At 41.7% G+C, this 27,825-nt stretch overlaps 1 protein-coding gene across 13 annotated transcripts in view; it reads left to right on the plus strand.

Annotated features, from left to right (window-relative positions):
* ZCWPW2 (zinc finger CW-type and PWWP domain containing 2) overlaps window positions 1–27,825 on the plus strand; it is a 119,492-nt gene that overhangs the window by 56,533 nt on the left and 35,134 nt on the right. For all 13 annotated transcript variants that reach the window (XR_005594977.1, XM_039527102.1, XM_039527105.1 and 10 more), the window contains 3 exons: window positions 12,492–12,553; window positions 24,515–24,576; window positions 25,515–25,582. Coding sequence is in view for 12 of the 13 variants with exons in the window: in XM_039527102.1 (XP_039383036.1) it covers window positions 12,492–12,553; window positions 24,515–24,576; window positions 25,515–25,582 (192 nt within the window). In the remaining variant the exon portion in view is untranslated. The remainder of the gene's footprint in view (window positions 1–12,491; window positions 12,554–24,514; window positions 24,577–25,514; window positions 25,583–27,825) is intronic.

Below are 27,825 nucleotides of genomic sequence, written 5' to 3' on the forward strand. Positions count from 1 at the left end.
AACCAGTCCGGCACTGCGGACCGCTCTAGGAGCAGGAGCCTGTCATTCCTCGAGTTTAGAGGTGGTCTTTACATCACTGCACACCCTACGCAGCACAGTCTGCGTCCCAGTTTCAACCCTTTAACACAAAGTCATTAATAAAGAAACCTTTGTTAAGTAACAATGGAACATGTATTTTATTTTTACACGTGTGTTGGAAGTGGGGGAAACGGGGTGAACGGGGTATGTAACTGCAGAGGATAGTCAACAGTAACTGGGTAAAGAAACAGGGGCAGGTTCAGCTTCTCTGTAAAGAAACTGAACAGTCACAGGTCTCGCTGCTCGCTGGTACTTGAAGAGTTCCTTGTTGCTGTCCAAGGCGCCTGTATAGGGCTTCATGAGCCAGGGCATTAGCGGGTAGGCTGGGTCCCCGAGGATCACTATAGGCATCTGCACATCCCCAGCCGTTATTTTGTGGTCCGGGAAGAAACTACCTTCCTGCAGGCGTCCAAACAGACCAGAGTTCCTGAAAACACGCGCGTCATGAACCTTGCCCGGCCACCCGACGTTGATGTTGGTAAAACGTCCCCTATGGTCCGCCAGTGCTTGCAGCACCATTGAAAAGTAGCCCGATTTCTCAGCAGCTGACTGTGGAAGAGGTGGACGATAAGGTGCGAGGAGGTGAAAACGGCCATAACTGCAGCGGGCTCCATGCTCGCAGTGCTGTGGCATCCGCGCTGTCACTGACCAGAAAAGTGCACGAACAGATTGCCCGCAGGCACTTTCAGGGAGGGAGGGCGTGATTCAATGATGACAGTTACCCAAAACCACCCTCGACACATTTTTTCCCCCAGCAGGTATTGGGGGCTCTATCCAGCATTCCAATGGGCAGCGGGGACTGCGGGAACTGTGGGATAGCTTCCCACACTGCACTGCTTCCAAAGTCGACGCTGGCCCCGTTAGTGTGGACTCACAAAGTCGAATTAGTGTCCTTAGTGTGGATACACGAATTCGACTTCGTAAGGTCGATTCCACAAATTCGAATTAAGTTGAATCGAACTACTCTTGTAGTGTAGACATACCCTAAGGTGCCACAAGTACTCCTCATTGTTCATGTCATCAGTGTACACTTTAACACCTGTTTGACCCTCTTGCATCTGGTTTATTGTAAGGTAAAATAGTTCTGGAACTTAACATATTCCAAAAGCAGTCTTAGGAAGCAGTGTCTGCCAAGCAGTGTCTGCCAGGTGTGTTGAAAGTGTAGATTTTGGTGTCCTCAGTGTCCAAGGAGATCTGTCAAAATCCAGCTGATGCATCTAGTTTGCTGAAGAATTTGTCTTCTGTTGTTTCAGACAACAGTTCACTTCTTGGGGTCAAGTGAAAGTGTTGTCTTTTTATGTTTTTGTTCAGCTTCTTACTGTCCATACACAGCTATAGTCCCACTCCTTTTTTCTCTACAGTTACTAAGTGAACCCAACTGTTGGTTCTTCTATTATCCAGATGATATCATTTGTTTGGTGTTTTGCAGTCCTTCTAGCCTCTTTCTTAAGGCTTGTTGAACTTTTCATGTAGCATGAACCACATGTTTTACATCTTCTCTAAACTGTATCTTGTATGTTAGTTGGAAGCATCCATTTCCTGTGACTATATCTTCGTATGATGCTATTAATACTTGCTTATCTGGTTCTATATCGTCTGTCTTTCTATGGTATACATCCTCTTAACTTAAAGACCAAGTACCTCATGTGTGTAGACCCAAGTCTGATTAATTGCCTCTGTTTACTACCCCAAACTCTGGTTTCTTCTTACAGTGCTTGCCTTAGCGGTATCCGTAGGGTTGGCTGTGGTGCATCCTGGAGTGCTGTGCTCATGTACTGGTATATTAGGCGCTGCCGGCCCTACCCCCTCTCAGTTCGTTCTTACCGCCTCTGATGGTTCATTGGAGCACCTCACCTTGCATTGCAAGAGCGTTAGTGGTTCTTTACAACCCATTGTCTATCTTCTTTGTATATGGTTTGAAGGTACTTAGTTAGCCATTAAGTTAAGTGTTAGGTTAGTTTGGTAGTTAGAGTCCTGGCTTGGACTTCACACTGGAGCGGGTATGCCCCATTCCCCCAGCTTTAAGCCATGCTTGTCATGCACCAGGCTGATGCATATTAGTGACCTTCATGACAGCTGCTTGAAGTGCTTGGGGGAGTCCCATATAAAGGACAAGTGCAAGATTTGTAAGAACTTTCACCCTAGAACCCAGAAGGAGTGGGATATTCGCTTGAGGGTCCTCCTCATGGAGGCTGTGCTTTGTCCTGCATCGGAGCCCTCCTACTTGGCCTCCACTCCTAGCACCTTGGCAAAGGTGCAGAATGCACTACCAGCATCTGGCTCCACTCAGCACCATTCCACCTTGCTGGTGCCTAAGAAACTGCAAAAGAAGAATGGCTCCCCGGTACCAGAGGGGAAGGGGGCTTCAGGCAAAGGACCTATGTCAGCACGTGACCATACCAGAGCTTCATGGAGGTACCACTGCAGTTGGACCTCCTAGCCCAGCCAGGGATCCAACTCTAACTCCTGGGTGTGGCAGCAGACCCCAGCTTCTCCTAAGGCTTTTGTTGCCAGAAGTGGCCCTGGCGGCTAAAGAGCAAGTAAGCCAGCTGGCACCGTGGATGCTGCACCAGGGGTCAGACTCAGCTAAGACCCCAACATCCAAGGGCAAGTTGATCATGGGACCGCCCCATAGGGCAGTGGAGTATTCTTGATCCCTGAATGGTAGGTGTAGATCCCCATTGCCTCGGCCTAGGACCCCAGCACCGCAACCTCGGTCTCCGGTCAGAAGACACTGGTCCCTGACGCTGTGCTCACCCCCTATGAGGTGTGGGACACCGGAGTGGAGACATAGGTCCCCATACTTCGGTACCAGCAAGCTTCCTGCCAGAGATCACCACAGTGCAGGTTACCATCACCTAGATGGTCTCCCAGGCGTTGGTCCTCACTGGGGAGGAATCGCTCCTAGACGTGGCACCGGTCTCCACCTCTCTAGTACCACTCATCCAGCAGGCACTGATCCTTGCCAGGCACTGACTCCAGAGGAGCCGTGGTCACCAGAGGAGCAATGGTCCAAGTTGGAGCAGGAGTTCAGCCCCTAGCCAAGGAAGGGTGAATCACTGCTAACCCGCGAGACTGACACGGCATCTGCAGCGGTGGCAGTGTGGCAGCAGGGACAGTGGCCCACTCAATGGCCATACTGGAATCTGTGGGGCATGCCCATGATGCTGGTCCCGTATTCCTACCATTCCTCCCTGGCCTCCTCGGACAAACTGCCCCGGGCACTGAATCCAACGCAGGGGCAGCACAGCAGGCTCCAACATCTAAGGAGCCATCCCTGGAGAGGGAAGGGAAACCTACCCTTCCCCCAGTGGGGCAATTGTCATCATTGTCGTCGTCTCTGGACAAAGTGGTGGCCAGCCCTCCCAGATGGTCAGTCCCCCCCATGACTTCAAGGAACACCAAGCCCTACTTAAAAGGGTGGCTATCAATTTGAACTTGGAGACTGAGGAGTTGGCCGAGGAGTCCAACGTCTTTTATGTTATATGCTCCACATGTCATGTCTCAGGAAGCAACTGTTCCTCAAAAAGCCTTACGACCACCTTATAGTGTGGCCATCTGAATTGCAAAATACAAACAAGCATGCACCATTGTTGAGCCCCTTCTACTTCCAGGAGCAATAAACATGTAGAATTATGGTTGGGGAACAAGTAGCCATGGCACTGAACACCATTACTATGTCAAATAATACCCTTCATTGACACATTGATGTCATTGCAGAAAACTTCCAGAACTAGATGATAGAACATGTTCTAAGAAGAGTCAGTATTTTGCACTGCAGCTTGATGAATCAACAGCCAGCCAGCTTCTGGGTTATGTGAGGTTTGTCAAAGCAGGTATAGTCATGGAAGAAATTTAACAGGCCCATTCTTAAACTTTGTCGGAACATGCCAAAATATGTATTTTCAGATTATAATTTTAAAAACCAGGATTAGAGAGAATTATATAATTAAACTGTATGTAGTTGAATAAAATTGCAAAACCATCTGAACTCTAGTGTCCTGAACTCTTGAATCTAGTGTCTTGTGTTGGTTTAAAAAAAATATTTGATTGCAGGAAGCCACTTAGTTTTAAAATATCTGTAGGAGTGCCACAGTGCTAAAAAGCTTGAGAACCACAGCTCTATAGCACAGATGCTGTTTTGCTAATATCTAATAACAGATTCTGTTCATTAGCAGCAGGGGCGGCTCTAGACATTTTGTCGCCCCAAGCACAGAGGGTCCGCTGCTCCCGCAGCTTCGGCGGACCTCCCGCAGGCATGCCGCCGAAGGCACCCTGCCTGCCGCCCTAGCAGTGACCGGCAGAGTGTCCCCCACGGCTTGCCGCCCCAGGCACGCACTTGGTGTGTTGGTGCCTGGAGCCGCCCCTGATTAGCAGTGCAAAACATCTATCCACCAGTTTTACTTGTGTTGCTAAATGGAAGAGGTTCTCTGTCTGGACACTGGTTGCCATCCTGGACTACCTACTCACCTTAAACTGTTCAAGACTCCTCAACAGCACCTGATGTTTATCTCTGTTCATCACCCCCCCAGTGGAAGACTACACCGCCTTCTTTCAACTAATAGTAGCTAGATTTCTCAAGACTCATTCCTGTCAACTTCCCAATCAGAGAGACCCTGCCCTCCTGAGACCTTAACATTGTTTTAACAGGATTGGTCAGACCTCTTTTTGAACATTTGGTGACCTGCTGTTTGTACCACCTCTCCATGAAGACTACCTTCCTAATGGCCATAAAGTTGGCTGAAGGATAGGGGAGATACAGGGTCTCAAAGCAGGACTACCTTGTACAGTATTCTATAGTATGACTTCATCTGTTATTGATTTATTTATTTTTTTGCATTGAGTGGTTTGACTGTCATCTTAATTAGACGAACCATCTACCAGCCTTCTTCTCCAAGCCTGATCCAAGCTTCCACTTAGGGAGAAGCTGAACTTCACATATTGGGTATTGTCATGGGTCTTTCATACTATTGGTACAGAACAAAGTTGTTCCAGAACTCTCCTAGATTGTTCCTAGCAATTGCTGACAGAATGAAGGGTGAATCAGTCTTCTCTCAATGACTGTCAAAATAGTTCTCTGACTGTATTAAACCATGCTGTGTGGTGGCTTATGTAGACCCACCTGGACAGGTTAGGATCCATTCCACCGAAGCTCACACAGCCTCTACTGCATCACTGCAAAGTTACAAAGAGAATTGCAAAGGAGCTACTTGGAGTTCAATTAGCAGCTTCATTCAGCATTATCATAGAAGATTAGGCTTGGAAGACACCTCACATGGTCATCCTGCTCAAAGCATTATACTTAGTATAAGCTATAGATCCATTGTCCTTTTTGGCAGAACTGTCCTGCAGTCATCATTTCAGAAGAATCTGAGCTCTAACATCCAGGATAATGAGTTACTGCTTCTGAGTCACCAGAAGTGGAATATACATGGATGGTCTCTCAAAGATGAAAGAAAGTTACATACCCTACAGTAATTGTAAGATGTATTGTTCACATATATTTCACAACCTGCCTTCCATCCCTGTTTCTGTGGAGTCCTTGTCATTGTGAATTCTGTTCTGGGGAAAGAACTGAAGAGTGGCTGCTGCCGCTTCACCCTACCCTTTAGAACCTAGGCTACAGAGTGCTATAAATCATACAGGGCACAGGCGCAGCTCCAATGGACACTACTATTCAGAAGATTCTGATCTCATGTGCATGGGGCACATGTGTACCAGAGATGTCAACATGTAGTCCAACATTTAAAAGAAGAACAATTACTGGAGGGTAAGTAACCATTCTTTCTTCTCAAGGATCTCTGTGCATTTGCAGACTTGGTGCTGCTAGAGTCAAGCTCACGGAACCTCTGATGAAGTCAGAATCTTTTGAAGCTAATGACTTGAGGCGTCTGACATCTGAGGCTGTGAGTGCCATCTCTAATCACTTCTGTTCTTTCTTTTCCACAGTGAAGAATGTTAGGAACCCACTCTCTGAGATCTGTCTAGCAGACACTCTTAGTACCTTACTTTCTTTAGAACTCATCTGGATACAGGTCACAGTACTACTGAGAGCATGTCTTTGACCACTGTGTGCCCTTGTTCTGACTCCTGGCACTTTTCTCTTCCTGACCCTTATGAGGCCCAAGAAAGAGAGAAAGAAAGAAGGAAGGTAGGAAATGGCACCAGCTGCCTTGTGATGCCCTGGCATCACTGGGGGGGAAGAGGTCTCAATGTTCAATATCCCTTTGCACTGCAGAAAACCTGAATCTAATATGTTTTCCCACTCCATGGTTACCCAATTCCTAAAATGCCTTGTAAACATCTTTTCAGCGTAAAGGAGTCTGTCCCCCATGAGGGAGTTGAGGACTACATGCTGGACACTCTCTCTTTCAAGACTATATTCCTTATACCTATTACCTGAATTTAGAAAGATTAGTGAGTTGCAGGTTCTGATGGTGAACCCACTTGTAACAGAGTCCTTGATGGTTCCTCCCTCAGAGAGCAGGGTTATCTGACCAACCCAATTAGTTATACTCTCAGTGGCCACAACCTAGACCCCACTTCCTCACCATTTACAGAGGGGTATTCTGCCATGTGTGGGCATGCTTAAGTCTCTCTGGCTGGGGTATCAACAGACAAGTCACAGCCCCCTACACCTGCAGGGATACTCTGTGGTCCCAGCAAAAGTGTGAGGTGGCAAGACTGTGGTGCTGCCAACTCAGCCCAATGGCTTTGGAAATGTCACTCTGGCTGGGTCTCTGAGACAGGCTCAGCCTGGCTGTCTTACCCTCTGAGTCTGCTGTACTCTCTTTAGGAGAGTTTCCTGACTAGGAGTTCTCTTCCTGGCTTCAGGAGTCACTCCTGAGGTATGCTGCTTAGGGCAATCCTGCTCCTTCTCCCTCTGCTGACTGCAGTTTCCTCCTTTTTAAAGGCCTTCTCTTTATCATGCATGCTTAACAGGGCCAGAAGAGCAAGGGCTAGCCCTGGCACCAGGGCCTCTTCCGTGTGAGGCCTATATGTTTAGTTACACTACCTTACATGGTTATACACAAGGTGGTAATGGACTTCCACATCAGTTGATCAGTCTCTTTTTCATTGTTCCCCAAACTTCACTCTCACCTTGGTGATCCCCACTTTCACGCATTGGATACAAGCAGAACTTTGTTATACTTAGGACTAAACCCTAGCATAGAATCAAAGAATATCAGGGTTGGAAAGGACCTCAGGAGGTCATCTAGTCCAACCCCCTGCTCAAAGCAGGACCAATTCCCAACTAAATCATCCCAGCCAGGGCTTTGTCAAGCCTGACCTTAAAAACCGCTAAGGAAGGAGATTCCACCACCTTCCTAAGTAACCCATTCATTATATATGGAGATTTGCCTATCTCATAGAGTTGGAAGGGACATCAAGACAACTGAAAGGTCATTGAGTCCTGCCCCCTGCCTTCACTAGCAGCACCAGGTACTGATTTTGCTCCAGATCCCTAAGTGGCCCCCTCAAGGATTGAGCTCACAACCCTGGGTTTAAGCAGGCCAGTGCTCAAACCACTGAGCTATCCCTCCCCCCATATTTCTAACAGATTGTTTGTGGTATACAGGAAGAGAGTGATGCAAGGGACATGGACTATTCATACTCAGTTTGTCTAAATTGATACTCCTGGGGAATTCTGTGCCTCTGCACATGCGCAGAATTTATGTCCCCTGTAGATTTCTTTGCTTCCCTGCAGAAAAATGACTTTCTGATGAGGAGGCCACAAGAACAATCATGTGACCCTCCTCAGCAGTATGTTTCAGATACCCAGGGCAGCCAGCAGAGAGGCAAATCACTGTGGGGCAGGGGGTGGCACTGGGGAAGACCTGGCTGGTGGCTCCTACCCTGCGCTGGGCTCAGCTACTAGTCCTGGCTGGGCTGGGGAGGACAGGACTTCCTCTTCCCCTGCACAGCATCCAGGGTGCGTGTCAAACTCATCCCCATATTTCTCCCCCCCCTATAGGAAGCTCTGCAAACTCTCTCTCTCTCTCTCTCTCTCTATATATATATATATACACACACACACTGCTTCCTGCACCCATCACTCCTCAGTTGCACGGGGAGGGATCACTGTACAGAGAGCTGCTCCACCATCCGCCCAACCCCTGTGCATCCAGACCCCCTCATACCCAGACCCTCCCGCCCAGCCTCACTCCCCCTGCACCCAGAATCCCCCTGACGATCCTTACTGCACCTGCACCACCTCTATGAGCCACCCTCACATGGATCCCCATCATACCAAGCCTCAATCAACTGCACCTGGATCCCCACCCCACTGAGCCCCACTCCCACAACATCTTGACCCGCCACCGAGCCCTTCACACCCAGACCCCCCCGCCTAGCTCTATACCCCCCCAACCCAGACACCTCCCCTGCTTAGCCCCAGATAAATATTGATTGGAGAAATATGTAGGATAGCCACATTTCGCAGCTTTAATAAGCACTAATACCTCACCTTCTACTCAGATGCCAGGTGCACGCAAGCAGTGCATCAGTCCTGGTTTAACTAAAGAACTCAGCCCACCCTCCATTTTGAGAAGTATTGCTCACTACACTCTCGCAGGTGGGAATGCACTCAAAGAAGAAAGTAAATTTACTTGCTAGTAACTGTTCTTTGAGAGTCACTCCTGTGCATTCACACAGAGCTCTCCTCTTAGAGTATGACGCTGCAGTTCAGGAGAAGGTACTGAAGCAGTCGGTGGGGGCTGTGCTCTTATATACTCTCAGATGTCAAATACTTATGTCACCAAGGGGCATTCACGCAGGCCCACAGTTTTGGTAAAGATTCTGGTAGCTTGGTACCGGGGCTGCCAAGTCCACAAGTGCACATGGGCAGAGGTGACTCTTGAAGAAGAATTACCAGTTAATAATCTCTCTCTCTGATAAGGAATTCCCAACACCGACTCACCCCTTTTAGGAACTCTGCTGTGAGATGCTATTTGAGTTCTGCTGATTCACTGGGGCAAGTGTAGCACATTGAGTCCACTTGAGAGAGTTGCTCTCGGGACAGAAGCAACTGGAGTTTAGTATACTGAGATCGGTTTAGGGACCTTAGAAATAGCTAATCTTAGGTATAAAGCTTAGGCTGAGGTTTACATATTTGTTGGCATCTGAGTTAATGATAAATCTACTCCAGGAAGGTGACAAAAGGTACTCTAGGAAGATGACCTCAATGGAACTACATTGATTTACACCTGTGTCAGATCTGACCCAACAAGAGTAGGTTCTTTTTAGAGCAAGGTGGGAACTCTATCAGCTTACACTGCCCATCCAAAGTGTTGCACCTTTGAGGGTCCATACCTGTATGAGAAGTTCATGCATTAGAGCTTCACACCAACATTACTTGATTTCTCCAGGTATAGGTTCTACACATCTGTGTACTAGAGGTAAGTTGTATGCAACGTTATAGCAGTGTAGGTCCCAGGTTATTCGAGAGACAACATGGGTGAGGTAATATCTTTTATTGCATCAATTTCTGTGGGTAAGAGACATAAACTTTGTCTCTTTCATGCACAGAAGTTGGTCCAATAAAAGATATTACCACACCCATTTTGTGTCTACTAGAGACAAGGGCAGTCCTGAATATACTGATGTCCCTCTTAGTCTTTTTGTATCTGAAAACATGTCTAGATTCCAGTGGACCACCAAGCAAACTGCCTCTAGGCATCCCTCCTTGCTTGTTGCAAAATAGAGGAAAAACGATCCCAAGAGAACAAAATCTTCTGTAGGCCCTTCATACTGGGTCTCTGGATCAAGAATTGTTCAGTTCTCCCTGCGGTAGAGGAAATCAGTGGTAAACCTTTTTGTTACTTGTCTGAACAATGACTTACCTGTGTTCTGTTGATACCCAGAGAAGATAGTTTTAACAAAATATGCCTTCTCTGTCCGTCACAGGTAAGTCTATCAGTTCTTCTGATAGCAAACTACGAAAGCTGAGGTGTCAAAAAAAAGGAAAGACAGACATTTGGCCTGTAATTGTTAATCAGTTTAAAAATAAAGTGTGAGCTACAGACTTTTAAATAAGTTTGTAAACATAACTTCTGGAATATTACTGTTTTATGCTGGGCATATTTTCATTAATGAAATTTATTATGGAATAAGCTTAAGTTCTTATACACAGGTTGTAAACAATATTACTTGGATTTGTGGCAAAGTATAGGCAGCCTTTTATAAAAGGATTTTTTAAAATATTCAGGTTTCAGTGGTAGCCGTGTTAGTCTGTATTACCAAAAAACATGAGGAGTCCTTGTCGCACCTTAGAGACTAACAAATTTATTTGGGCATAAGCTTTTGTGGGCTAGAACCCACTTCATCAGACGTAGGAAGTAAAAAATACAGGAGCAGATATAAATACATGAAAGGATGGGGGTGCTTTACCAAGTGCTAGGTCAGTCTAACAAGATAAATCAATTAACAGCAGGATACCAAGCAAGGAAAAATAACTTTTGAAGTGGTAGGACAGTGGCCCATTACAGACAGTTGACAAGAAGGTGTGAGTAACAGTAGAGATAAATTAGTATTGGGAAAATTAAGTTTAGGTTTTGTAATGACCCAACCACTCCCAGTCTTTTTTCAGGCCTAGTATGATGGTATCTAATTTGAAAATGAATTCCAGTTCTGCAGCTTCACGTTGGAGTCTGTTTTTCAAGATTTTTGTTGAAGAATTGCCACTTTGAGGTCTGTTATTGAGTGACCAGAGAGACTGAAGTGTTCTACTGGTTTTTGAATGTTATTATTCCTGATGTCAGATTTGACATGAAGCTGCAGAACTGAAATTAATTTGCAACCTAGATACCATCAAACTAGGCCTTAATAAAGACTGGGAGTGGTTGGGTCATTACAAAACCTACCATATATACTCGTTCATAAACCGAATATTTTTGGTAAAAAAGTGACACATCAAAGAGCGGGGGTCAGCTTATAAACGGGTCTACACCAAAATTTGATGATTTTAAACTCTATGGATCATTGAATTGAATATCTAATACATTGTCGTTTTGTTTACCTGGAGCGTCTACAGGCATGGAGCCCCTCGGCTCCCTGTGGCCGTGGTTCGCCATTCCCAGCCTATTGGCTGGAAAAGGCAAACCACGGACACTGGGATCTGAGGGGCCCTGTGCCTGTGAACGCTCCAGGTAAACAAAACATCCAGGCTCGCTAGTGACTTACCCTAACGGGCCAGGAGCCAAAGTTTGCCAACCTCTGAAGTATAGGGTCGGCTTATTAAAGGGTCATACGGATTTTGCTATTTTTACCTAGCCATCTTGGGGGGTCAGCATATAAATAAACGGGCTAATGAATGAGTATATATGATAAACTTAATTTCCCCAATACTAATTTCTCCCTACTGTTACTTACACCTTCTTGTCAACTGTCTGTAATAGGCCATTCTCCTATCACTTCAAAAGTTATTTTTCCTCCCTTGGTATCCTGCTGTTAATTGATTTAACCGGTTGACTGACCTAATACTGGTAAAGCACCCCCATCCTTTCATGTATTTATACCTGCTCCTGTAATTTTTACTTCATACATATGATGAAGCCCACGAAAGCTTATGCCCAAATAAACGTGTTAGTCTCTAAGGTGCCACAAGGACTCCTCTTTTTTTTTTAAAATATTCAGTTACTCTACCCTAGTTACTGTTCCTCAGTCTCAAAATTGAGTGTTTCTATAGGCAATAACTCAAGTGACTAAACTATAGATATTTAAGTAACATACCTATTGATGAAACATTGTACCATGTAACACACACTTACTGGCCCACGTTTTAAATTACTTAGAGGTCTGACAGTAGTGACCACATCTGAGATGGAATGTTCATATAATGAATGCTTGCTTTAGGGAAGAGAGACAGTGCTCATAATGAAATCTTAATATCTATATCAGATTGCATACAGATCTCCTAAAAGGATGGATATTTGAGCAATCCATTAAGAAACTATAGAAATTATAGTTAGAGATAATCCATTCCTTGTTAAGAAGAAAGTTTATATATGGCAGTTTCGTAACGTATGGTATGTTTGAGAACAGTTTCACATCTTGGTTCATACCTTTATTCAAGAAGAATCCATCTTTGTTTCTACCCGGATATGTATAATCTATTTTGTGGTAGTAAATACGCAGAAACAGTGTAAAGAACCCAACTTTTGTTTGGGTAATATATTGTGGATACAAATTTTTCCCACAAGAAAAACTCTTTTTTTTGAAAATCGGAGTCAAAATGATTTCATACAAACCCTTTGATTATTGTAATATTAATATGACCTACTAAAATCAATTATGACTGTACTGGTCTATATTTCAGTGGTGTAAATGTTTATAAACAATTACAACAATTTATATTCTATTTGCCAAGAATAATATTCAATATTTATTTGTATTGGTTTCACAATGTTTTTCAGGGGCAGGAGTGTTAGAGGATAAAACAGAAGCCAGTAATGACACAGTGGTATCCAAGAGAAGAGTAAGACCTTATCTTTTAAAATACAAGCTTAAATGATAAATTCCCATTTCCTTTTTGATTAAAAAGCCATAAGCAAGACATTTTTTCAAACTCATTTTTGAAATATTGTCAGTTTAGCCACTGTCAACTATTTTTAGGCCCTCAAATTTTCATGTACTTGAAAAAATGATTCTTCTTGCCAAAGTTCAGTCATGCCTTTACTTTTTTTTGGTAGGAGTAGTAAAAGTATTATTTGCAACTGATACACTACTGCAATGATTCAGGTGTTTTATTCTCAAGTAATCTACAAGTGAATATTAAAAACAATTGTAATATGATTTCAGTCATGTGTTTTAGTGCCCATACAGTGAAATGAAAGCTTCTGGCTGGTACTTCTATGTCTGTTTTATAGGTTTCATCATATCATAGAAATGTTGGACTGGAAGGGAGCTTGAGAGGTCATCCATTCCAGACCCCTGTGCTGAGGCAGGACCAAGTAAACTTGGACCATCCCTGACAGGTGTTCATACAACCTGTTCTTAAAAACGTCCAGTTATGGAGATTACACAACCTCACTTGGAAGCCTATTACAGAGCTTAACTACCCTTACATTTAGGAAAATCTTTCAAATATCTACCTAGAGAGATTTTTCTTGGTGCAAATTAAGTCTGTTACTTCTTGTACTACCTTCAGTGGACATGGATCCTCCTCCTCTTTATAACACCCCTTAATATATTTGAAAGCTTTATCAGGTCCCCCCTCAGTCTTCTTTTCTCAAGAAGAAACATGCCCAATGTTTTTAACCTTTCCTCTAGGTTAGGTTTTCTAAGCCTTATCATTTTTGTTGCTCTTCTCTAGACTCTTCAATTTGTCCACATCTTTCCTAAAGTGTAGTGCTCAGAATTGAACACAGTACTCCAGCTAAGCCTCACCAATGCCAAGTAGAGCAGGACAGTTGCCTCCCATGTATTAGATACAACATGCATGTTCATACACCCCCAGGGCTGGTGCTTCCATTAGGCGACCCTAGGCAGTCGCCTAGGGCGCCAGGATTCGGGGGGTGGCATTTTGTGCGCTCCCCAGGTGGTGCACGGGACCTTCCGGTTTCGCTCCCGTCATGCCGCCGAAGAAGGACCTTCTGCCGACGTGCCGCGGAAAACAGCGGCAGGCAATTGAGCAGCTCAATGACTGCCGCTGTTGCCTGCTGCATTTTGGCGGAGGGTCCTTCTTCAGCAGCACGATGGGAGTGGAACCGGAAGCTCCCGTGCACCCCATGGGGAGCGCACAAAATGCCACCCCCCGAATTCTGCCTAAGTCGCCAGAAACTCTGGTGCCACTCCTGTACACCCCAGAATGATATTAGCCTGTTCCACAACAGCATCACGTTGTTGACTCGTTCAGTTTGTGATCCACTATAACCCTCAGAACCTTTTCAGCAGTATTACATCATAGCCATTTATTCCCCATTTTGTAGTTGTGCATTTGATTTTCCTTCTTAATTTTGCACTTGTCTTATTGATTTCAGACCAATTTTCTAATTTGTCAAGGTCCTTTTGAATTCTAATCCTGTCTTCCAACCACTCCCACCGTGGTGTCATTTGCATATTTATAAGAATACTCTCTATTCTGTTGTCCATGTCATTAATGAAAATATTGACTAGTACTAACCCCTGTGGGACTCCACTAGATAAAACCTCTCAGCAAACTATTGATAACTATTCTGAGTACAGAGTTTCAACCAATTGTACAACCACATTACAATAATTTCATCTAGACCACATATGTACTCCCTTGTATATTTATTATTTGGAATTACTTTCACCCCTCTGAGTTACATATGAATGTGTTCTAACAACTGGGATATAAAGTTCCTTATTTATGTATATATATGCATGTTAAAATTGGTTATACTGTGTGTTACAGGTTGCCTTTTTAGCATTTGATAAGTCTTTACTAAATGCTAGAAAAACAAATCCCTAACAGTTCAAGCAAAACACTGAAAAAAATTAAACAATGCCCTATGAATGTGCCCTGCCTTCTTGCTACAAGCCCCACAATGAAGGCCTCCAAAGCCTCAGATTTGAGGCTAGTAATAGTGGAAAACTTCACTAGGTACAGTCAAATATAGATGGAGTTTTTTTTTTTTTAAAGATCTAGAGTAAATTTTAGAGACACTAGAACACACAGGAACTCTCCTGTGCCTATTAGTGAGCCCTGATAATTCTCAGACAGACAATCAGATGTTTAAAGGCTAGATTTTTGAGAGAGTTGAACTCCCATTTAGGTTATGGCTAGACTAGGAAAATAAATTGTGTTTAAAAAATATGTTAACTAACATGTTTTAACTATTTTCTTAATTTAGCTATGGCTTGAAGCTGTGAGTTATTAACATTTTCAAAAGAACTTAGTGCCCAACATTCCAGTCTTTTGGAAATCTGGTCACTTATTTTGGTGTCTATGGGTATGTCTACCCTGCAGTTGGAGGTGTGATTGCCATGCGTGTAGTCATACCTGAGCTAGCTTTAATCTAGCTACCAGAGTTACCACTAATAGTGAAGTGGTAGCAGCATGGGCTAGCTACCCAAGTAAGTATTCAGGGCCCTGGGCAGGCTTGTATAGATTACACTGAAGCACCTGCTCCTGTGGTTTCACTTCTATCGGTACCTCAGATAGCTAGGGTATGCCTATCTGTGCTGCAATCACACACTCCAGCTGCAGGGTAGACACACTCACAGACACCAAAATAAGTGGCCAGATTTCCAAAAGACCAGAAGGTTGAGAGCTGAGCTCTCTTGACATTATGGCTGTAAATGTGAATTCTTTGGAAAATATGTCCTTTAGTTTTCATCGTGTACAAGTCGTGTTGTCATATTTAATTAAATTATATTTATTTATTATTTAGATTATATAAACTAAAGTGCACCCACCCAAAGCTCCAAGTGCCTTATCATATAAAATCATTGCTAGTAAAGTTTCCAGATGACACAGACATTGGTGGAGTGGTAAATAATGATGGGTTCAGCTCAGTTATACAGATCTATCTCGATCGCTTGGAAAGGTGGGCTTTTTTGAACAATGTGTGTTTTAATGCAGCAAAATGCAAGGTCATACATTTCTGAGGAGATAATATAGATCAGGCTTAAAGATGGAAGACAGAATCCTGGAATACAGTGACATTAAAAAGCACTTAGGAGTAACAGATAACCACCTGAACATGAGATCCCAGTGTGATGCAGTAGCCAAGAGAGTGAATATCATCTTTGTTCGTGTAAGCAGGAAAATACCAAGTAGGAGGCAGTGTCAGGATCCAAACAAAGGTAGTCAGAGTCAGAGCAGGGACACACCTGAGGCTGGGAGTAGCAGAGGAGTTCATAGGTTCCAGGCCAGGATCAGATTCCTAGCCAGGTTTCCGGATCCAAGTCAAGAGGCAAAGTTCAAATCAAGTCAAGGTCAAAGCCAGGCATTCAAGAACAGTCATGGCAGCTACAGGAAATTCACACTGTTTCCTGGACACTTCCTGGAATGCCCCTTGAATTTATATAGGGCAGGGAGCCAATCAGGAGCCATGAGGCTGCTGTCTGTCAAACCCTTGAGGTGGAGCTACCCATGGTCTGTGTCCACAGTGGAGAGCAAATGGGTTACAGCTTCTGCTGGGTGGCAGGCAGGAGAGGTCAGCTACCTGGTATCTCTGCAGGTCTGGGTTCTAGATCTGTAGAGACCTTATAATAAGAAGGTGATACTACCTCTATAGATGGCATTAGCAGCATACAGTCTCCAGTTCTGGTTTCCATCCTCAGAAAAGATCTTGAAAAATTGTAAAGGGCTCAGAAAAAAATCTTCAAGAAATGTTTTCCAGACTGCAAATCTGCCTTATAGTGAGAGACTTCAAAAGCTCAATTTATTTAGTATATCCAAGAGAAAGTTAAAAGGAGATTGATAAGTATGTACAGGGGGAAGAGATGGCTCTGTAGTTTAGCAGAAAAAGGCATAACACAATCCAGTGGTTAGACAGTGAAGCTAAACAAATTCACATTAGAGGTAAGATGCACATTTTTAACCAGGAGGATAACTAACCATTGGAACTTACTGAGAGATATGATATATTTTCTATTACTTTGTCTTTAAATCAAGAGTTGGTATCTTTCTAAAATATATTCTATAACTCAAACAGAAGTTATGGGCTTGATGCAGAAACTATTGGGTGAGATACTTTGGCTTGTATTATGCAGGAAGTCAGACTAAATTATCTGTGCTTAAAATCTATGAATTTAGCATATATTAAAAATACAGAAATAAAAACAGTAGCCTCCCCAAAAACCAGAAGAAAAATTCTTCTCCATCATCAGATACTCATTTTCAATGCATACATTTTGGTCCTCGGCTCACCCTTTCCTCTTCAAGAGAGACAGGCCTTGCAGAGTAACAGATCTGATCTCTCTCTCTCTCTCCCATTTTGACAGAATGTAGAAGACAACTTATAGTTGTGTACTTCTGGATGTAGATGTGCTAGAAAAAATTAATTTATTTTGCTAAAATGTTTTATAATACCAAGAATATGGAAACAGTTAAGTCTCCTTTCTTTTAGACAACATAACTAGAGCTTGAGTAAATCCCTCATTAATTTCATAATCAAATAAGTCACTTCATTTTTTCTGTACAAGAATACCTTTCTTGAAGATATTAAAAGTAGTGTGATATTCCTAATAACACTAGAGCCAACCTCTTGATTTCCTGTATGTTGAAACATAAGAGCCAAAATGCTGCATTTCTACTGCATGTGGGAATGCAATCACTAGACAGTACAGGGAGATATTGGACTTGTTATGGAGCCAAGTTGTGTTAGGACTGTGGGCAATCCTGGAGAGTGGTAGGGAAGTGGCTGGTAGGACTGTCTCAAACCATACAAAAAGGGAACAGTGGATGTTGTGCACCATTTCCACTCATATCTTCTTGTATGCATTCAATTGCTTTTTGAGGCTAAGAATTCCATTTTTCACTCTCACTTTTGAGCACATTTGTCTTAATACACAGACCATTTACTTGGAGAAATGGAGCGTATAAAACCTTGTACTGGTTAGGCTAGGAAGGGATTAATGGTCTTCCTGGAAGGCACGTACTCAAATCTGCTCTACCCTACAACTCCTGCCAGAAGTGCTAAACCTGTAAGGAAGGTTGTCTGGCTATAGTTAATAATTGGAGAAAATAGTAAATAAGAGGAAACAGACATCAGAAATGGCTACTTTGATAAAATTAGAACAGAATTCCTTTACGCCTAAACAATTCTAGTTTTATAAGTTCTGGAGAGCTCATTCAGCTAGGGAAAATTGCATGTTCCTGGAGAATAAAAGTTTAGTTAATGTATTGTTTAACCATTTGAGGAGTTAGAGTGACTGTCTAAGTTTCCTTGAATTAATCAAAAACCAGGGAACAAACTGGGTTTTGTCGTCCCCCTCACCCTCCTCACTGCCCTTCCTGGGTCAGTCAGCAGTAGGGGTTCTCAACCTTTTTTTGCTGCCCCCCCCCTTTGAAAATATTTCAGGCTGTGATGACTTTCCCAAAAAAAATGACAACCGCCCCATACTATGCCACCTTACTTCTGTGCTGCTTTTGGTGGCAGCACTGCTTTCAGAGCTGGGTGCCTGGCCAGCAGCCGCTGCTGTTTGGCCACCCAGCTCTGAAGGCAGCGTAGGTGTAAGGGTGGCAATACTAATATTCCCCTACAATAAACTTGTGACCCCCCCTTTTGGGTCAGGACCCCCTGTTTGAGAAACACTGATCTACAGACTATTCAACCACTTGGGAAGTGGGAGGGATGGTCCATGTCTCTCAGAAAAGGAAGGACCTAGATTTAGACTAGTGTGTGGTTGTTCTATCCCTCTGGAATGGAGTCAGGCTTCACCAGAATCAGAGCTATGATATTTGACTGATTGCTAGTTTTCAGTAATAAGGTTTCTTTTCCAGCCTCTCTTTCTTGTAGACTTCTGGTGTTGTGGGTGTGGTTCAGTTTTTTTCGAAGCTATATGGTCTACACTTGGCATCTGGAAGTACAGCAGCACATCATTTTTCTTTTCCTCATTCTTTTTATTTTTCTGTTTTTTTTCTTCTAGCGCTTTGTATGCCATGGTGAACAATTTAAAATTAACACATTTATTGAAAAAAATCTAAATAAAGAGATTAACATATAGGATCTCATGTTTGGGAACATTTTCTCTTGAAAAAAAAAACCAGAACTACTAATCACTTTACCATGGTAACATTCCTTGGCATTATGCAGAATAGCAAGAATCAGAGGATTGAGCTATCCGGATTCCTATTTAGAGAACTCTTGGCCTAAAGGACAAATAATACTTGAACACTGACTTGATTTCATAAGATGATATACCTTGAATAAACGTAGGACTAAAAATGAAAGTTTGTTAAAGCTGGCAACTCAGGGTCTGCATTTCAAGCTCCATCAACATTCTCATCACTACCACCATTACTAGAAACACTGAAATAATTTTGTCTATGTATTTATACCACAATTGCTACTATGGTATTTGTGTTCCTGACAAATTTTTGTCAGATGGATCAATACATTGCTTCTTTGGAGACTTTTAACACAAGATGGATTAATTAAAATTTTCTATTTCATTGATAGAAATGAAAATAGAAATTTTAACATAAGAGGTGGATAGTTTAGATTATCAAGTGGAGTCCAATATTATAGGACAAAACACCCTGAATAAAGACTGGAAAAAAACCAAAGCAAACCTCCCCACCATTTAATGCAATTCTGATGGAAGTGATTTTCAGAACTAGATAAGAAGAAGAAACTTAAGAGTTCAGTGAAGTTTCTGAATTATATAATACAGCAAATGTTTATTTTTAATGTATTGTAATGTTGTAGAATTCCATTGCAGAAGCCAATCATGAGTTCAGAAGGAAATGGAGGCCCATAATAGGGCATCAGTGGAGTTATCCTTATGTATGCTATTCAGTAGTTTACTTATGCTAGAAATATTGTTATTTTATTTCCATTATCATAGTCTAGGAGTTCTAATCATGGACCAGGACTCTGTTGTGCTAGGTGTTGTACAAACCCAACAGAAAGACAGACCCTATGACAAGAGACCACAGATCAATATAGACAGATGAGGGAGTACAAGGAAACAATGAAACAGTATTTGTCAGTAAGATAGGTAGGGATCTCAGCATACCAGCACCCTTAACATTATCATTTTTTTGTAAGCATCTTGGCTGTGGAGAATTTTGAGGAAAGATAATAAGTTAGTTTTGTGGATGTTTATGAGGAGCAGCATGGGAGAAAGCATGAAGATGGTTATTTGTGTATTTAACAAGTGGGTGGTACAGGGTAGCATCATGGGTCAATTGGAGGTGGGAGTTGACCTCTTAGTGCAGAATGAGAGACAATGTTAGGGTGGTTGTGAAGGACCTTGAAAGTGAAGTTAAGTAGTTTATGTTTGATACAATAGTGAAGAGGGAGCCAGTGAAGGGATGCAAAGAGGGGTGTGTGTGACGTGGTCAAAGCAACAGACTAAGGAAATTGTCTTTGCAGTTGCATTCTTAATGGATATGCACAGGGCATTTGTCAAGGCCAGAGAAAAGAATGATGCAGTAATCAAGATGTGAGATGAAAATTTAGATAAGAGTTGGTTGTTTGGATGGATGAGAGGCTGTATCTCAGAGGTACTGTGCAGATTGAATCAGCAAGACTTAGACATAGTCTGGATGTGAGGTCCTACAGAGATTTCAGAGTTGAAGATGATGTCCAAGTTATGGGCTGAGTTATGGTGGTGTTGTCTACAGTCATTGAGAAAGGAGGTAGTAGAGATGGCTTGGGGAAGAGGAGAGATTAAGCGCTCTGTTCTAGCCATTTTGAGTTTGAGCTGATGGCTAGACAGCCACAAGGAAATGGCAGAGAGACAGGCCAAGATTTTAATTTGGACAGAAGAAGACAAGTCTGAAGTAAAGAAGTACATTTGTGAATTGTCCACATAGAGATGGTAGCTCAATTTGTGGATGAAATTACTCCAGAGATAAGATATATGGAGAGAAGAAAAGGTTACCAGAGTTGGAGGGGGTAGGGGGGGAAAATGAAGGGTAAGCTGAAGGAGGAATTAGAGCGGTAGGAGGAGAACCAGGAGAGGACATTGTTATGGAAGCTAAGGGAGGACAAGATTTCAAGAAAAGCATGATTAATGGTGTTGAAGGCAGCTCACAGGTCAATGAGGATGAGATAGAGCCTGGTTCTGAGCTTTGGTGAGGAAGAGGTCATTGTAGACTTTTAGGGCAGTTTCAATGGAATGAAAGGAGTTGAAATCAGGTTGAAGATCCAGGATGGAATTGGAGAAGAACTCTAGACAGCAATTATTAATAGCATGTTCAATGAGTTTATAGATGAAAGGGTGGTCGCTGGAGAGACAAGTGGGGTCAAAGGTAGATTTTTTTAAGATGGGAGAGATTAAAGCAAGTTTGTATTGTTGATGGGAAAGAATCAGAGGCCAGATCTTCATGACTGGCTTCTTTGGCCATAAAGGTTTATTAGTGTAAATTGATTTTAGAAATCAGCTATGACCAAACATCATAATATATCACATAATATCATTCTGTAAGAGTAAATTTACAGCAACAGACACAATCAAGAGCTGGGTTTTGGGAAGCTTGGTGATCTGTGATGCAATGAAAGCAGTTTTTTCTTTAAAGTTTGCTTAAATTGTATGTGAATTTGATGCTCATTAAAGTAATAGTACAAGTAGGCACTGTGAAAGATACATTACATTTTGTACATTATCTGTCCTTTACTCCCAACCTGCCAACACTGTTGCTGTTTCAGTCAAAGCGGAATCTTCCTATCGTGCTGAATCATGCCACATTGGTGTTTTTGACAACTATCCACTAGGGACTAGAATGCTACTATCAAACTCATTTAAAAAGTTGAACACTTATACAGTAGAGACAAAAGGCTACAGCAATAGCTCACTGCAGCAACTAGGAAGGAACCTCTTAAGAAAAATCCGTTATACTTATCCAAAAGTAGTATTTTTCATATTAATTGTATCTAAAATATATTTTCAAAGAGATTTTTTTTATTTAGTCTCCTGCAATGTGCTGCATGTAATTTTAGATGCATTCTGTTCTATTTCTGTTCCTTAATAATATTAAATTTAATTAAAACTAAAAAAAACCTTAATTTACTGTAGCTGCTACTACTCTATAATTAAAAAATGAGCAAGTTCTTGGCACCTGCTTTGAAAAAAATAAAGTTTAAAAATTCTGTTGTTTGGGCAGCAAAGTACTTACCAAGAACTCAGTTTAAAGTTCAGTTCTACTCTGAAAAATGATTCAGTAAATTGAGAGATTCCTTGTTTGTATCTAAAAGTTTTCTATAACAAATGCAGTCAATTCACAGGTTTACAAAAACACTTTTCTAACAGCCAGTCCTTCAAACACAACACGGGCATAGTACCAGAGGGGTAGCCGTGTTAGTCTGGATCTGTAAAAAGCGACAAAAGCTTATGCTCCAATATATCTGTTAGTCTATAAGGTGCCACAGGACACTCTGTCGCTTTTAACATGGGCATAGAAAGTCAGGCTGGGTCATTTCTATGATCATCAATAAATAAAAGTTTGGCAGGTTGCTGTGTTTGGATTTCATCTTTTAAGCTTCCCTTGGTCTGGGTTCTGGCAATGGTTCTGGCCTCTCTGGCATTCTTCCTGGGCACAGCCTCTCTGATACCTGTTTTGGGCTCACAAGATGAGTGCTGAACCCCACAAGACACTCCAGTAGCTTAAGCACATCCTTTTCCAGAGCTCCCCTGTTGAGGATTCTTTGTTTATATTTTACATCTTTAGGGACATGTGATAGTTGAAACAAACAGGCATAGGCTTTGCAAAGGATTTCTGAAAACAAACACTCTTTACTTTAGACAGCACAAGAGAAAAATAGATGAGGTAAAGCAATAAATGCCTATGTGCCATTCCCGGTCTCAGTTACCTTACCACTCTTGAGCATTCTTTGGGAATTGGGTTAGCCACTCTTCACCAGCTCATGGCTTCTCCTCTGAATCAGGGAGTCTATCTGCAGTCAGCTGCCTTCAACTTTGGCTGGTCCAACAGTCAACAGAACCTGTCTCCCTCATAACGCTGTCCCTTTTGTTCCTCTCTGTCTCTGACCCCTCTGTGTTTTAAAAGGGCTATAACAGCATATAAGCCTCTTTATTCCCCTTTTGGGGAAGTTCCACTGCTTGACCCCTTCTTCCCTGCAGACAAGCTAGGTCAAATTGGATCTCCAAAGCTTCAGCCATCCCATTGTTCTATAGTGCTCCCATTGGAATGGGATCCATTCAGGTTACTGACTCTCCATTGTCCCTAGTCTCGTTAAAATGTGGCACAAGCCCTTGGTAGCAGATAGCACATACACTGAGGCATTTAGTAATACAGCAATTTCATAAAATCAACCAGAATTCATAAGCTGTATGTAGACAGATTCTTCAAATTGTCACAGGAGTGAAAAGCAATAAATCTTTATTAGCCACTAAAATAAGCAGATATGACTGACAACTCACAATAAGCAGATCTGTTGAGTAAGAAACTATTTTTACACAGTCATCTTTCAGAGTAATTGTACTTTCAGCATTTCACTTAATTCTCCCTCATACTTCCCAATAGGAAGAAAGTCTGATGGAGTATTAAGTTTCTTCTTTGATCACTTCTGACAAATATACAAAGGATGAAATTTTCATTTTTGGCAATCTTGTCAAATTTCCCATTTGAATAGTGATAAAGGTCTGAAATTCCTTGGGAAAAAAAGTTTAACAAATCATTTCTTATATGAAGGCAAAATTCAGGGGCCAAAGTGAATCGAGCTAACAAATTTGTGTAAACCACCGGTGTATTTGAGATAATTTCAGAGTTAGAATGAATATATATATATAATATTTGTACAAATATAGATAAAAGATATTTAGATTTAGTGTAGTAGTTCAGCACTTACATAAAAAGTTATCTTTTGATTTGTGTTACTTAATATGTGATTCTAAACTGATTATCCCTAAGAAGTACTGATGTTTTGGAATATTATATTATCTACCAGTTATGGAAAGTGTAAAAGTAAGTTTGCATCATTATCTTAATATATATACTCATTTAGAAAATCCTAATAATTAAAAATATGTTATTATTTGTATTACAGTAGGGCCCAAAAGCCCCAACTAATCTGAGGACCCATTGGGTTAGCCACTGTACAGACACATAGTGAGAGGCAGTCTCTAGTTATCTTATAAATAGACAAAGCATTTGAAAAGTCAGAAGGGAAACAAAAGGCACAGAGAATGAAATTACTTGCCCAGTGTAACACAGCAGGTTAGTAGCAGAGCCAGCAATAGAACCCATATTTGCTAACTTGCACTCCAGTGCCCTGTCCAAAAGAGCACAGTGTTTGCTTTCCTTTTATCATCATTAACCTGTATTTAAAATAAAACCCCAAACAGAGTCTTGATGAAGAACATATATTGTCTTTTTGAGATGACAATCTAATCATATCTTCAAGAGTACTGTAGCATGGATTAAGCTATCATTTCTTTTTTCATATTCATACAAACAAAATATACACTCTACACAGTACAAGGTATTTTTAATATAAATTGTGTATATACATGCTTAGAACATGTGATATACCTGTCTTATAAATCAAACTACAAAAGTCAGAGAAGAAGCCTACTAATATTTAGTATCATAATGAAAGCCTGAATCCACTTAAGGGATCTACAAAACATTACTTGAATTGGTATAATTGTTTTATTAGATTTTTAATAAACGTTTTGATCAATTATTTTTCATATTTGTAATTACAAGTTTAAATTATTCTCCTGTAAAAGTTCATGTAGTTACAGAATGTACTAATATATAGCAGAAAATTACTTTAAAATGTTACAGCATATTACCACTCACAAACCAAGTTTTATTATTTTTGTGTCTCAGATAAAAGCTCAGAAAAAGCAAGTTGTCAAGAAAAATAGAAGTGTCATTGGACAAAAAAGAAAGTAAGATTTGGGTAGTTCTTTTTTAACGTTTTTACTGTGTAATTAAATAACTTCCAATGACTTGGTAGCACTGTGATTAGTATATCATGCTATTATGTGAGATTGCTTCCGTCATTTCTGAGAACGTGGGTGCTGGAGTAGGAAGAGCACCTACTTGCCCTCACCAACAATATCCAAGTCAATGCAAGAGCACTGCTGAAGGGAAGACATTTGGCCCTCTGTGGCAGGAGGGTTGCAACAGTGAATCCTGAAGAGGAGATGTGTAAATCAAGGGTGATGCATTAGTGGAGAATTCAGGAGGACCATCAAGAAAGAAATATGAACACTATTTTTTTAGAGCTTAGAAACATTGTTAAGCATGATTTCAATTGTCTTTCACAAATTCACTGCTACTTACCTTGCTAAATAAAAGTGATAATTGGCTAGATTTCCAGCAGGCTTTCATTTTTGTTCCTGCAATTATGCAGATGCAAATAATAAAAGCAGTTTATTTGTGTGGAGGAACAATTAGGTCACTTTGATATTGAAGTACCTGATTTGTGGGTACAATAAGGTACTTGGATATCTATATTAGCTAAATTTAGCCTGGACAATTTTTGTGGGTTAGAGTTTAGAAATTTGGCTCATTTTGTGCCTATATTTGAGTTTTTCTGTGTATAAATAGAAATTGCTTCTCATAATACATTTCTTACTGCTTATCCAAATCTTGGGACCAAAACTCTGTTAATAATACGGGATAAACAGAGGATTGTACCTATAATAAGTATTACTACCAGGAAATGAATGAGAAAGACATGTTTTTTCACAAATCGATGTGTAGCAACTATTGTAAGAAAGAACCTAGAAAAATGTTGTATGAATAAATATTATATTTTAAAATGTCCTTTAACTGTGCATCATTAGTGACTTGTATTAAATGTGTGAAAATCTTTTTCTAGGAAAAGTATGTTAAGATGCTCTCTTGAAACAATGGTTTCAGATGACTTCCTGTCAAAAGAAAATCTGGGTATGTATAAACTGTTTAATTACAAGTGTCCAGTTACATTGAATAATATTTACATACATTTAGCATCTTAATATATTTATGATTTTGATTCCCTTTTGTGTTGAAAAGATGGTCTTTGATGAACAATAATATTTTAGCATACAAGCCACATGTATACATACAGAACAAAAAACAAATTCCAAGACACCTGTTGCTGCAATGTTAAATTCTCCTTAGAGTCATTGTGCACATATACATTCCACTGTAGGTGTGTGTGTGCCCAGTGCACTCTAGTCAGAGACTTTTGCCAGCAGGAGTGGTGGGTGGCACATGCATCTCTGCCATCTTTGTGCTCCAAACTGAGGCTATGAAAGGGGTGTGGCTGCTGCCTCCCTCTCAGTTCCTTCTTACCATCCATGTCAAGAGATGGGGCTCCCTGTTAAGCTTTGATTTTCTTTACTTGCCAGATTTTAAAAATATATTTTACATATTTTGTTCATAGTTTTAGTGTTGTAGGTTAGTTAGATAGTTCACTCTTTGTGTTCTGGGTGTCTCTTACCATGCAGAGAACCCCAGAATTTAAACAGTGTGCCACTTGCAGGGCAGTAACATCTGTGAATCATAGGTACTCAAGCTGTCTTGGAAGAGGGACATGTTAGGGACAAATGTCCATACATACCTGTGGGGGGAGTGATAGCTCAGTGGTTTGAGCATTGGCCTGCTAAACCCAGGGTTGTGAGTTCAATCCTTGAGAGGACCACTTAGGGATCTGGGGCAAAAATTGGTCCTGCAAGTAAAGGCAGGGGGCTGGACTTGATGACCTTTCAAGGTCCCTTCCAGTTCTAGGAGATTGGTATATCTCCAATTATTACCTCTTTCCCAGCCAGGATAAAGAATGAGGGAATTCCATATCAATATTCATTTGCTTGAGAAGTCGATGCACCCCGCTTTAGATCCTGATCCTGACCCTGACTATGAAGGAAGGGAGAGTTCTTCTATGTGGAGTGCACCTCTGGTTGCTCAGGCCCCCAAAACAAAATCTGGATAAGAGAGATCTTCTTCTCTTGCAGCTTCTCAAAACAGAGGACGTTTCCTTCACCATCTGAGGCTGATAGACCATTCTGGTCTTATATATTGTCCCACAAATGGGACAGATCATCTAAAAGTCCTTCATTATTGAATTGAAGCCTGGTCGTAAACACCTGTGTTCACCGGTATTGTTCGACATAGCACTGTCAACTCTGGTGGGGCCATCAAGACAGGTACCTTCATCATCTTCTACTCAAGCACTATCAGGTGCTGTCTGTGGAGCACTTACCTCCAATTACAGTAATGTTGATGTCCCTACGTAAAAGGATAAATGGACGCAAATCAGATACTAGGAATGGCAATATACAAAAACCTGTAGGAGAACACTTCAATCTCCCTGGACACACAATAGCAGATTTAAAGGTAGCCATCCTGCAGCAAAAAAACTTCAGGACCAGACTTCAAAGAGAAACTGCTGAGCGTCAGTTCATCTGCAAATTTGACACCATCAGCTCAGGATTGAACAAAGACTGTGAATGGCTAGCCAACTACAAAAGCAGTTTCTCCTCCCTTAATGTTCACACCTCAACTGCTAGAAGAGGGCCTCAACCTCCCTGATTGAACTAACCTCGTTATCTCCAGCCTGATTCTTGCTTGCATATATATACCTGCCTCTGGAAATTTCCACTACATGCATCCGACGAAGTGGGTATTCACCCATGAAAGCTCATGCTCCAATACGTCTGTTAGTCTATAAGGTGCCACAGGACTCGTTGCTGCTTGTTGATGTCACAAGCATTCTTTGTGACAAAAAACTTATTGTGCCTTTTTGTGCCTAATTCACTGTCTGGTATCAATGGCAGCAGTTTCATCCACATCAGCACTGTCCACACTGTCTACCTTGTCTGCTCAGTCAGCACTGTTGGCACCATCTGTAATGCTGGCTCTCTTCGTGCAATCTATATACCAGTCAGCATTTTGTCCTTTGCTATATGTTCCACCTGGACAAATAGAATCAGCTTTAACACTGGTAGTACTGCCTGTGCAGCAACATGCCTCACCAGGGCTGAAGCATCTGCTGACACCCACTGAAGCAGCTTCTCCATTTCTTGAAGAGAGCTACATCATCTTCTCCTCAGATTTGAAGCATAACCAACCCATTTCTCCTGCAAGGTCTTTTAAGTCATCTTACAGATCACATTCTAGGGATACTTCTCAGACCCGTGGGATGGAAC

Source organism: Mauremys reevesii, linkage group 2 (assembly GCF_016161935.1).
Source record: "Mauremys reevesii isolate NIE-2019 linkage group 2, ASM1616193v1, whole genome shotgun sequence".
NCBI lineage: Eukaryota > Metazoa > Chordata > Testudines > Geoemydidae > Mauremys > Mauremys reevesii.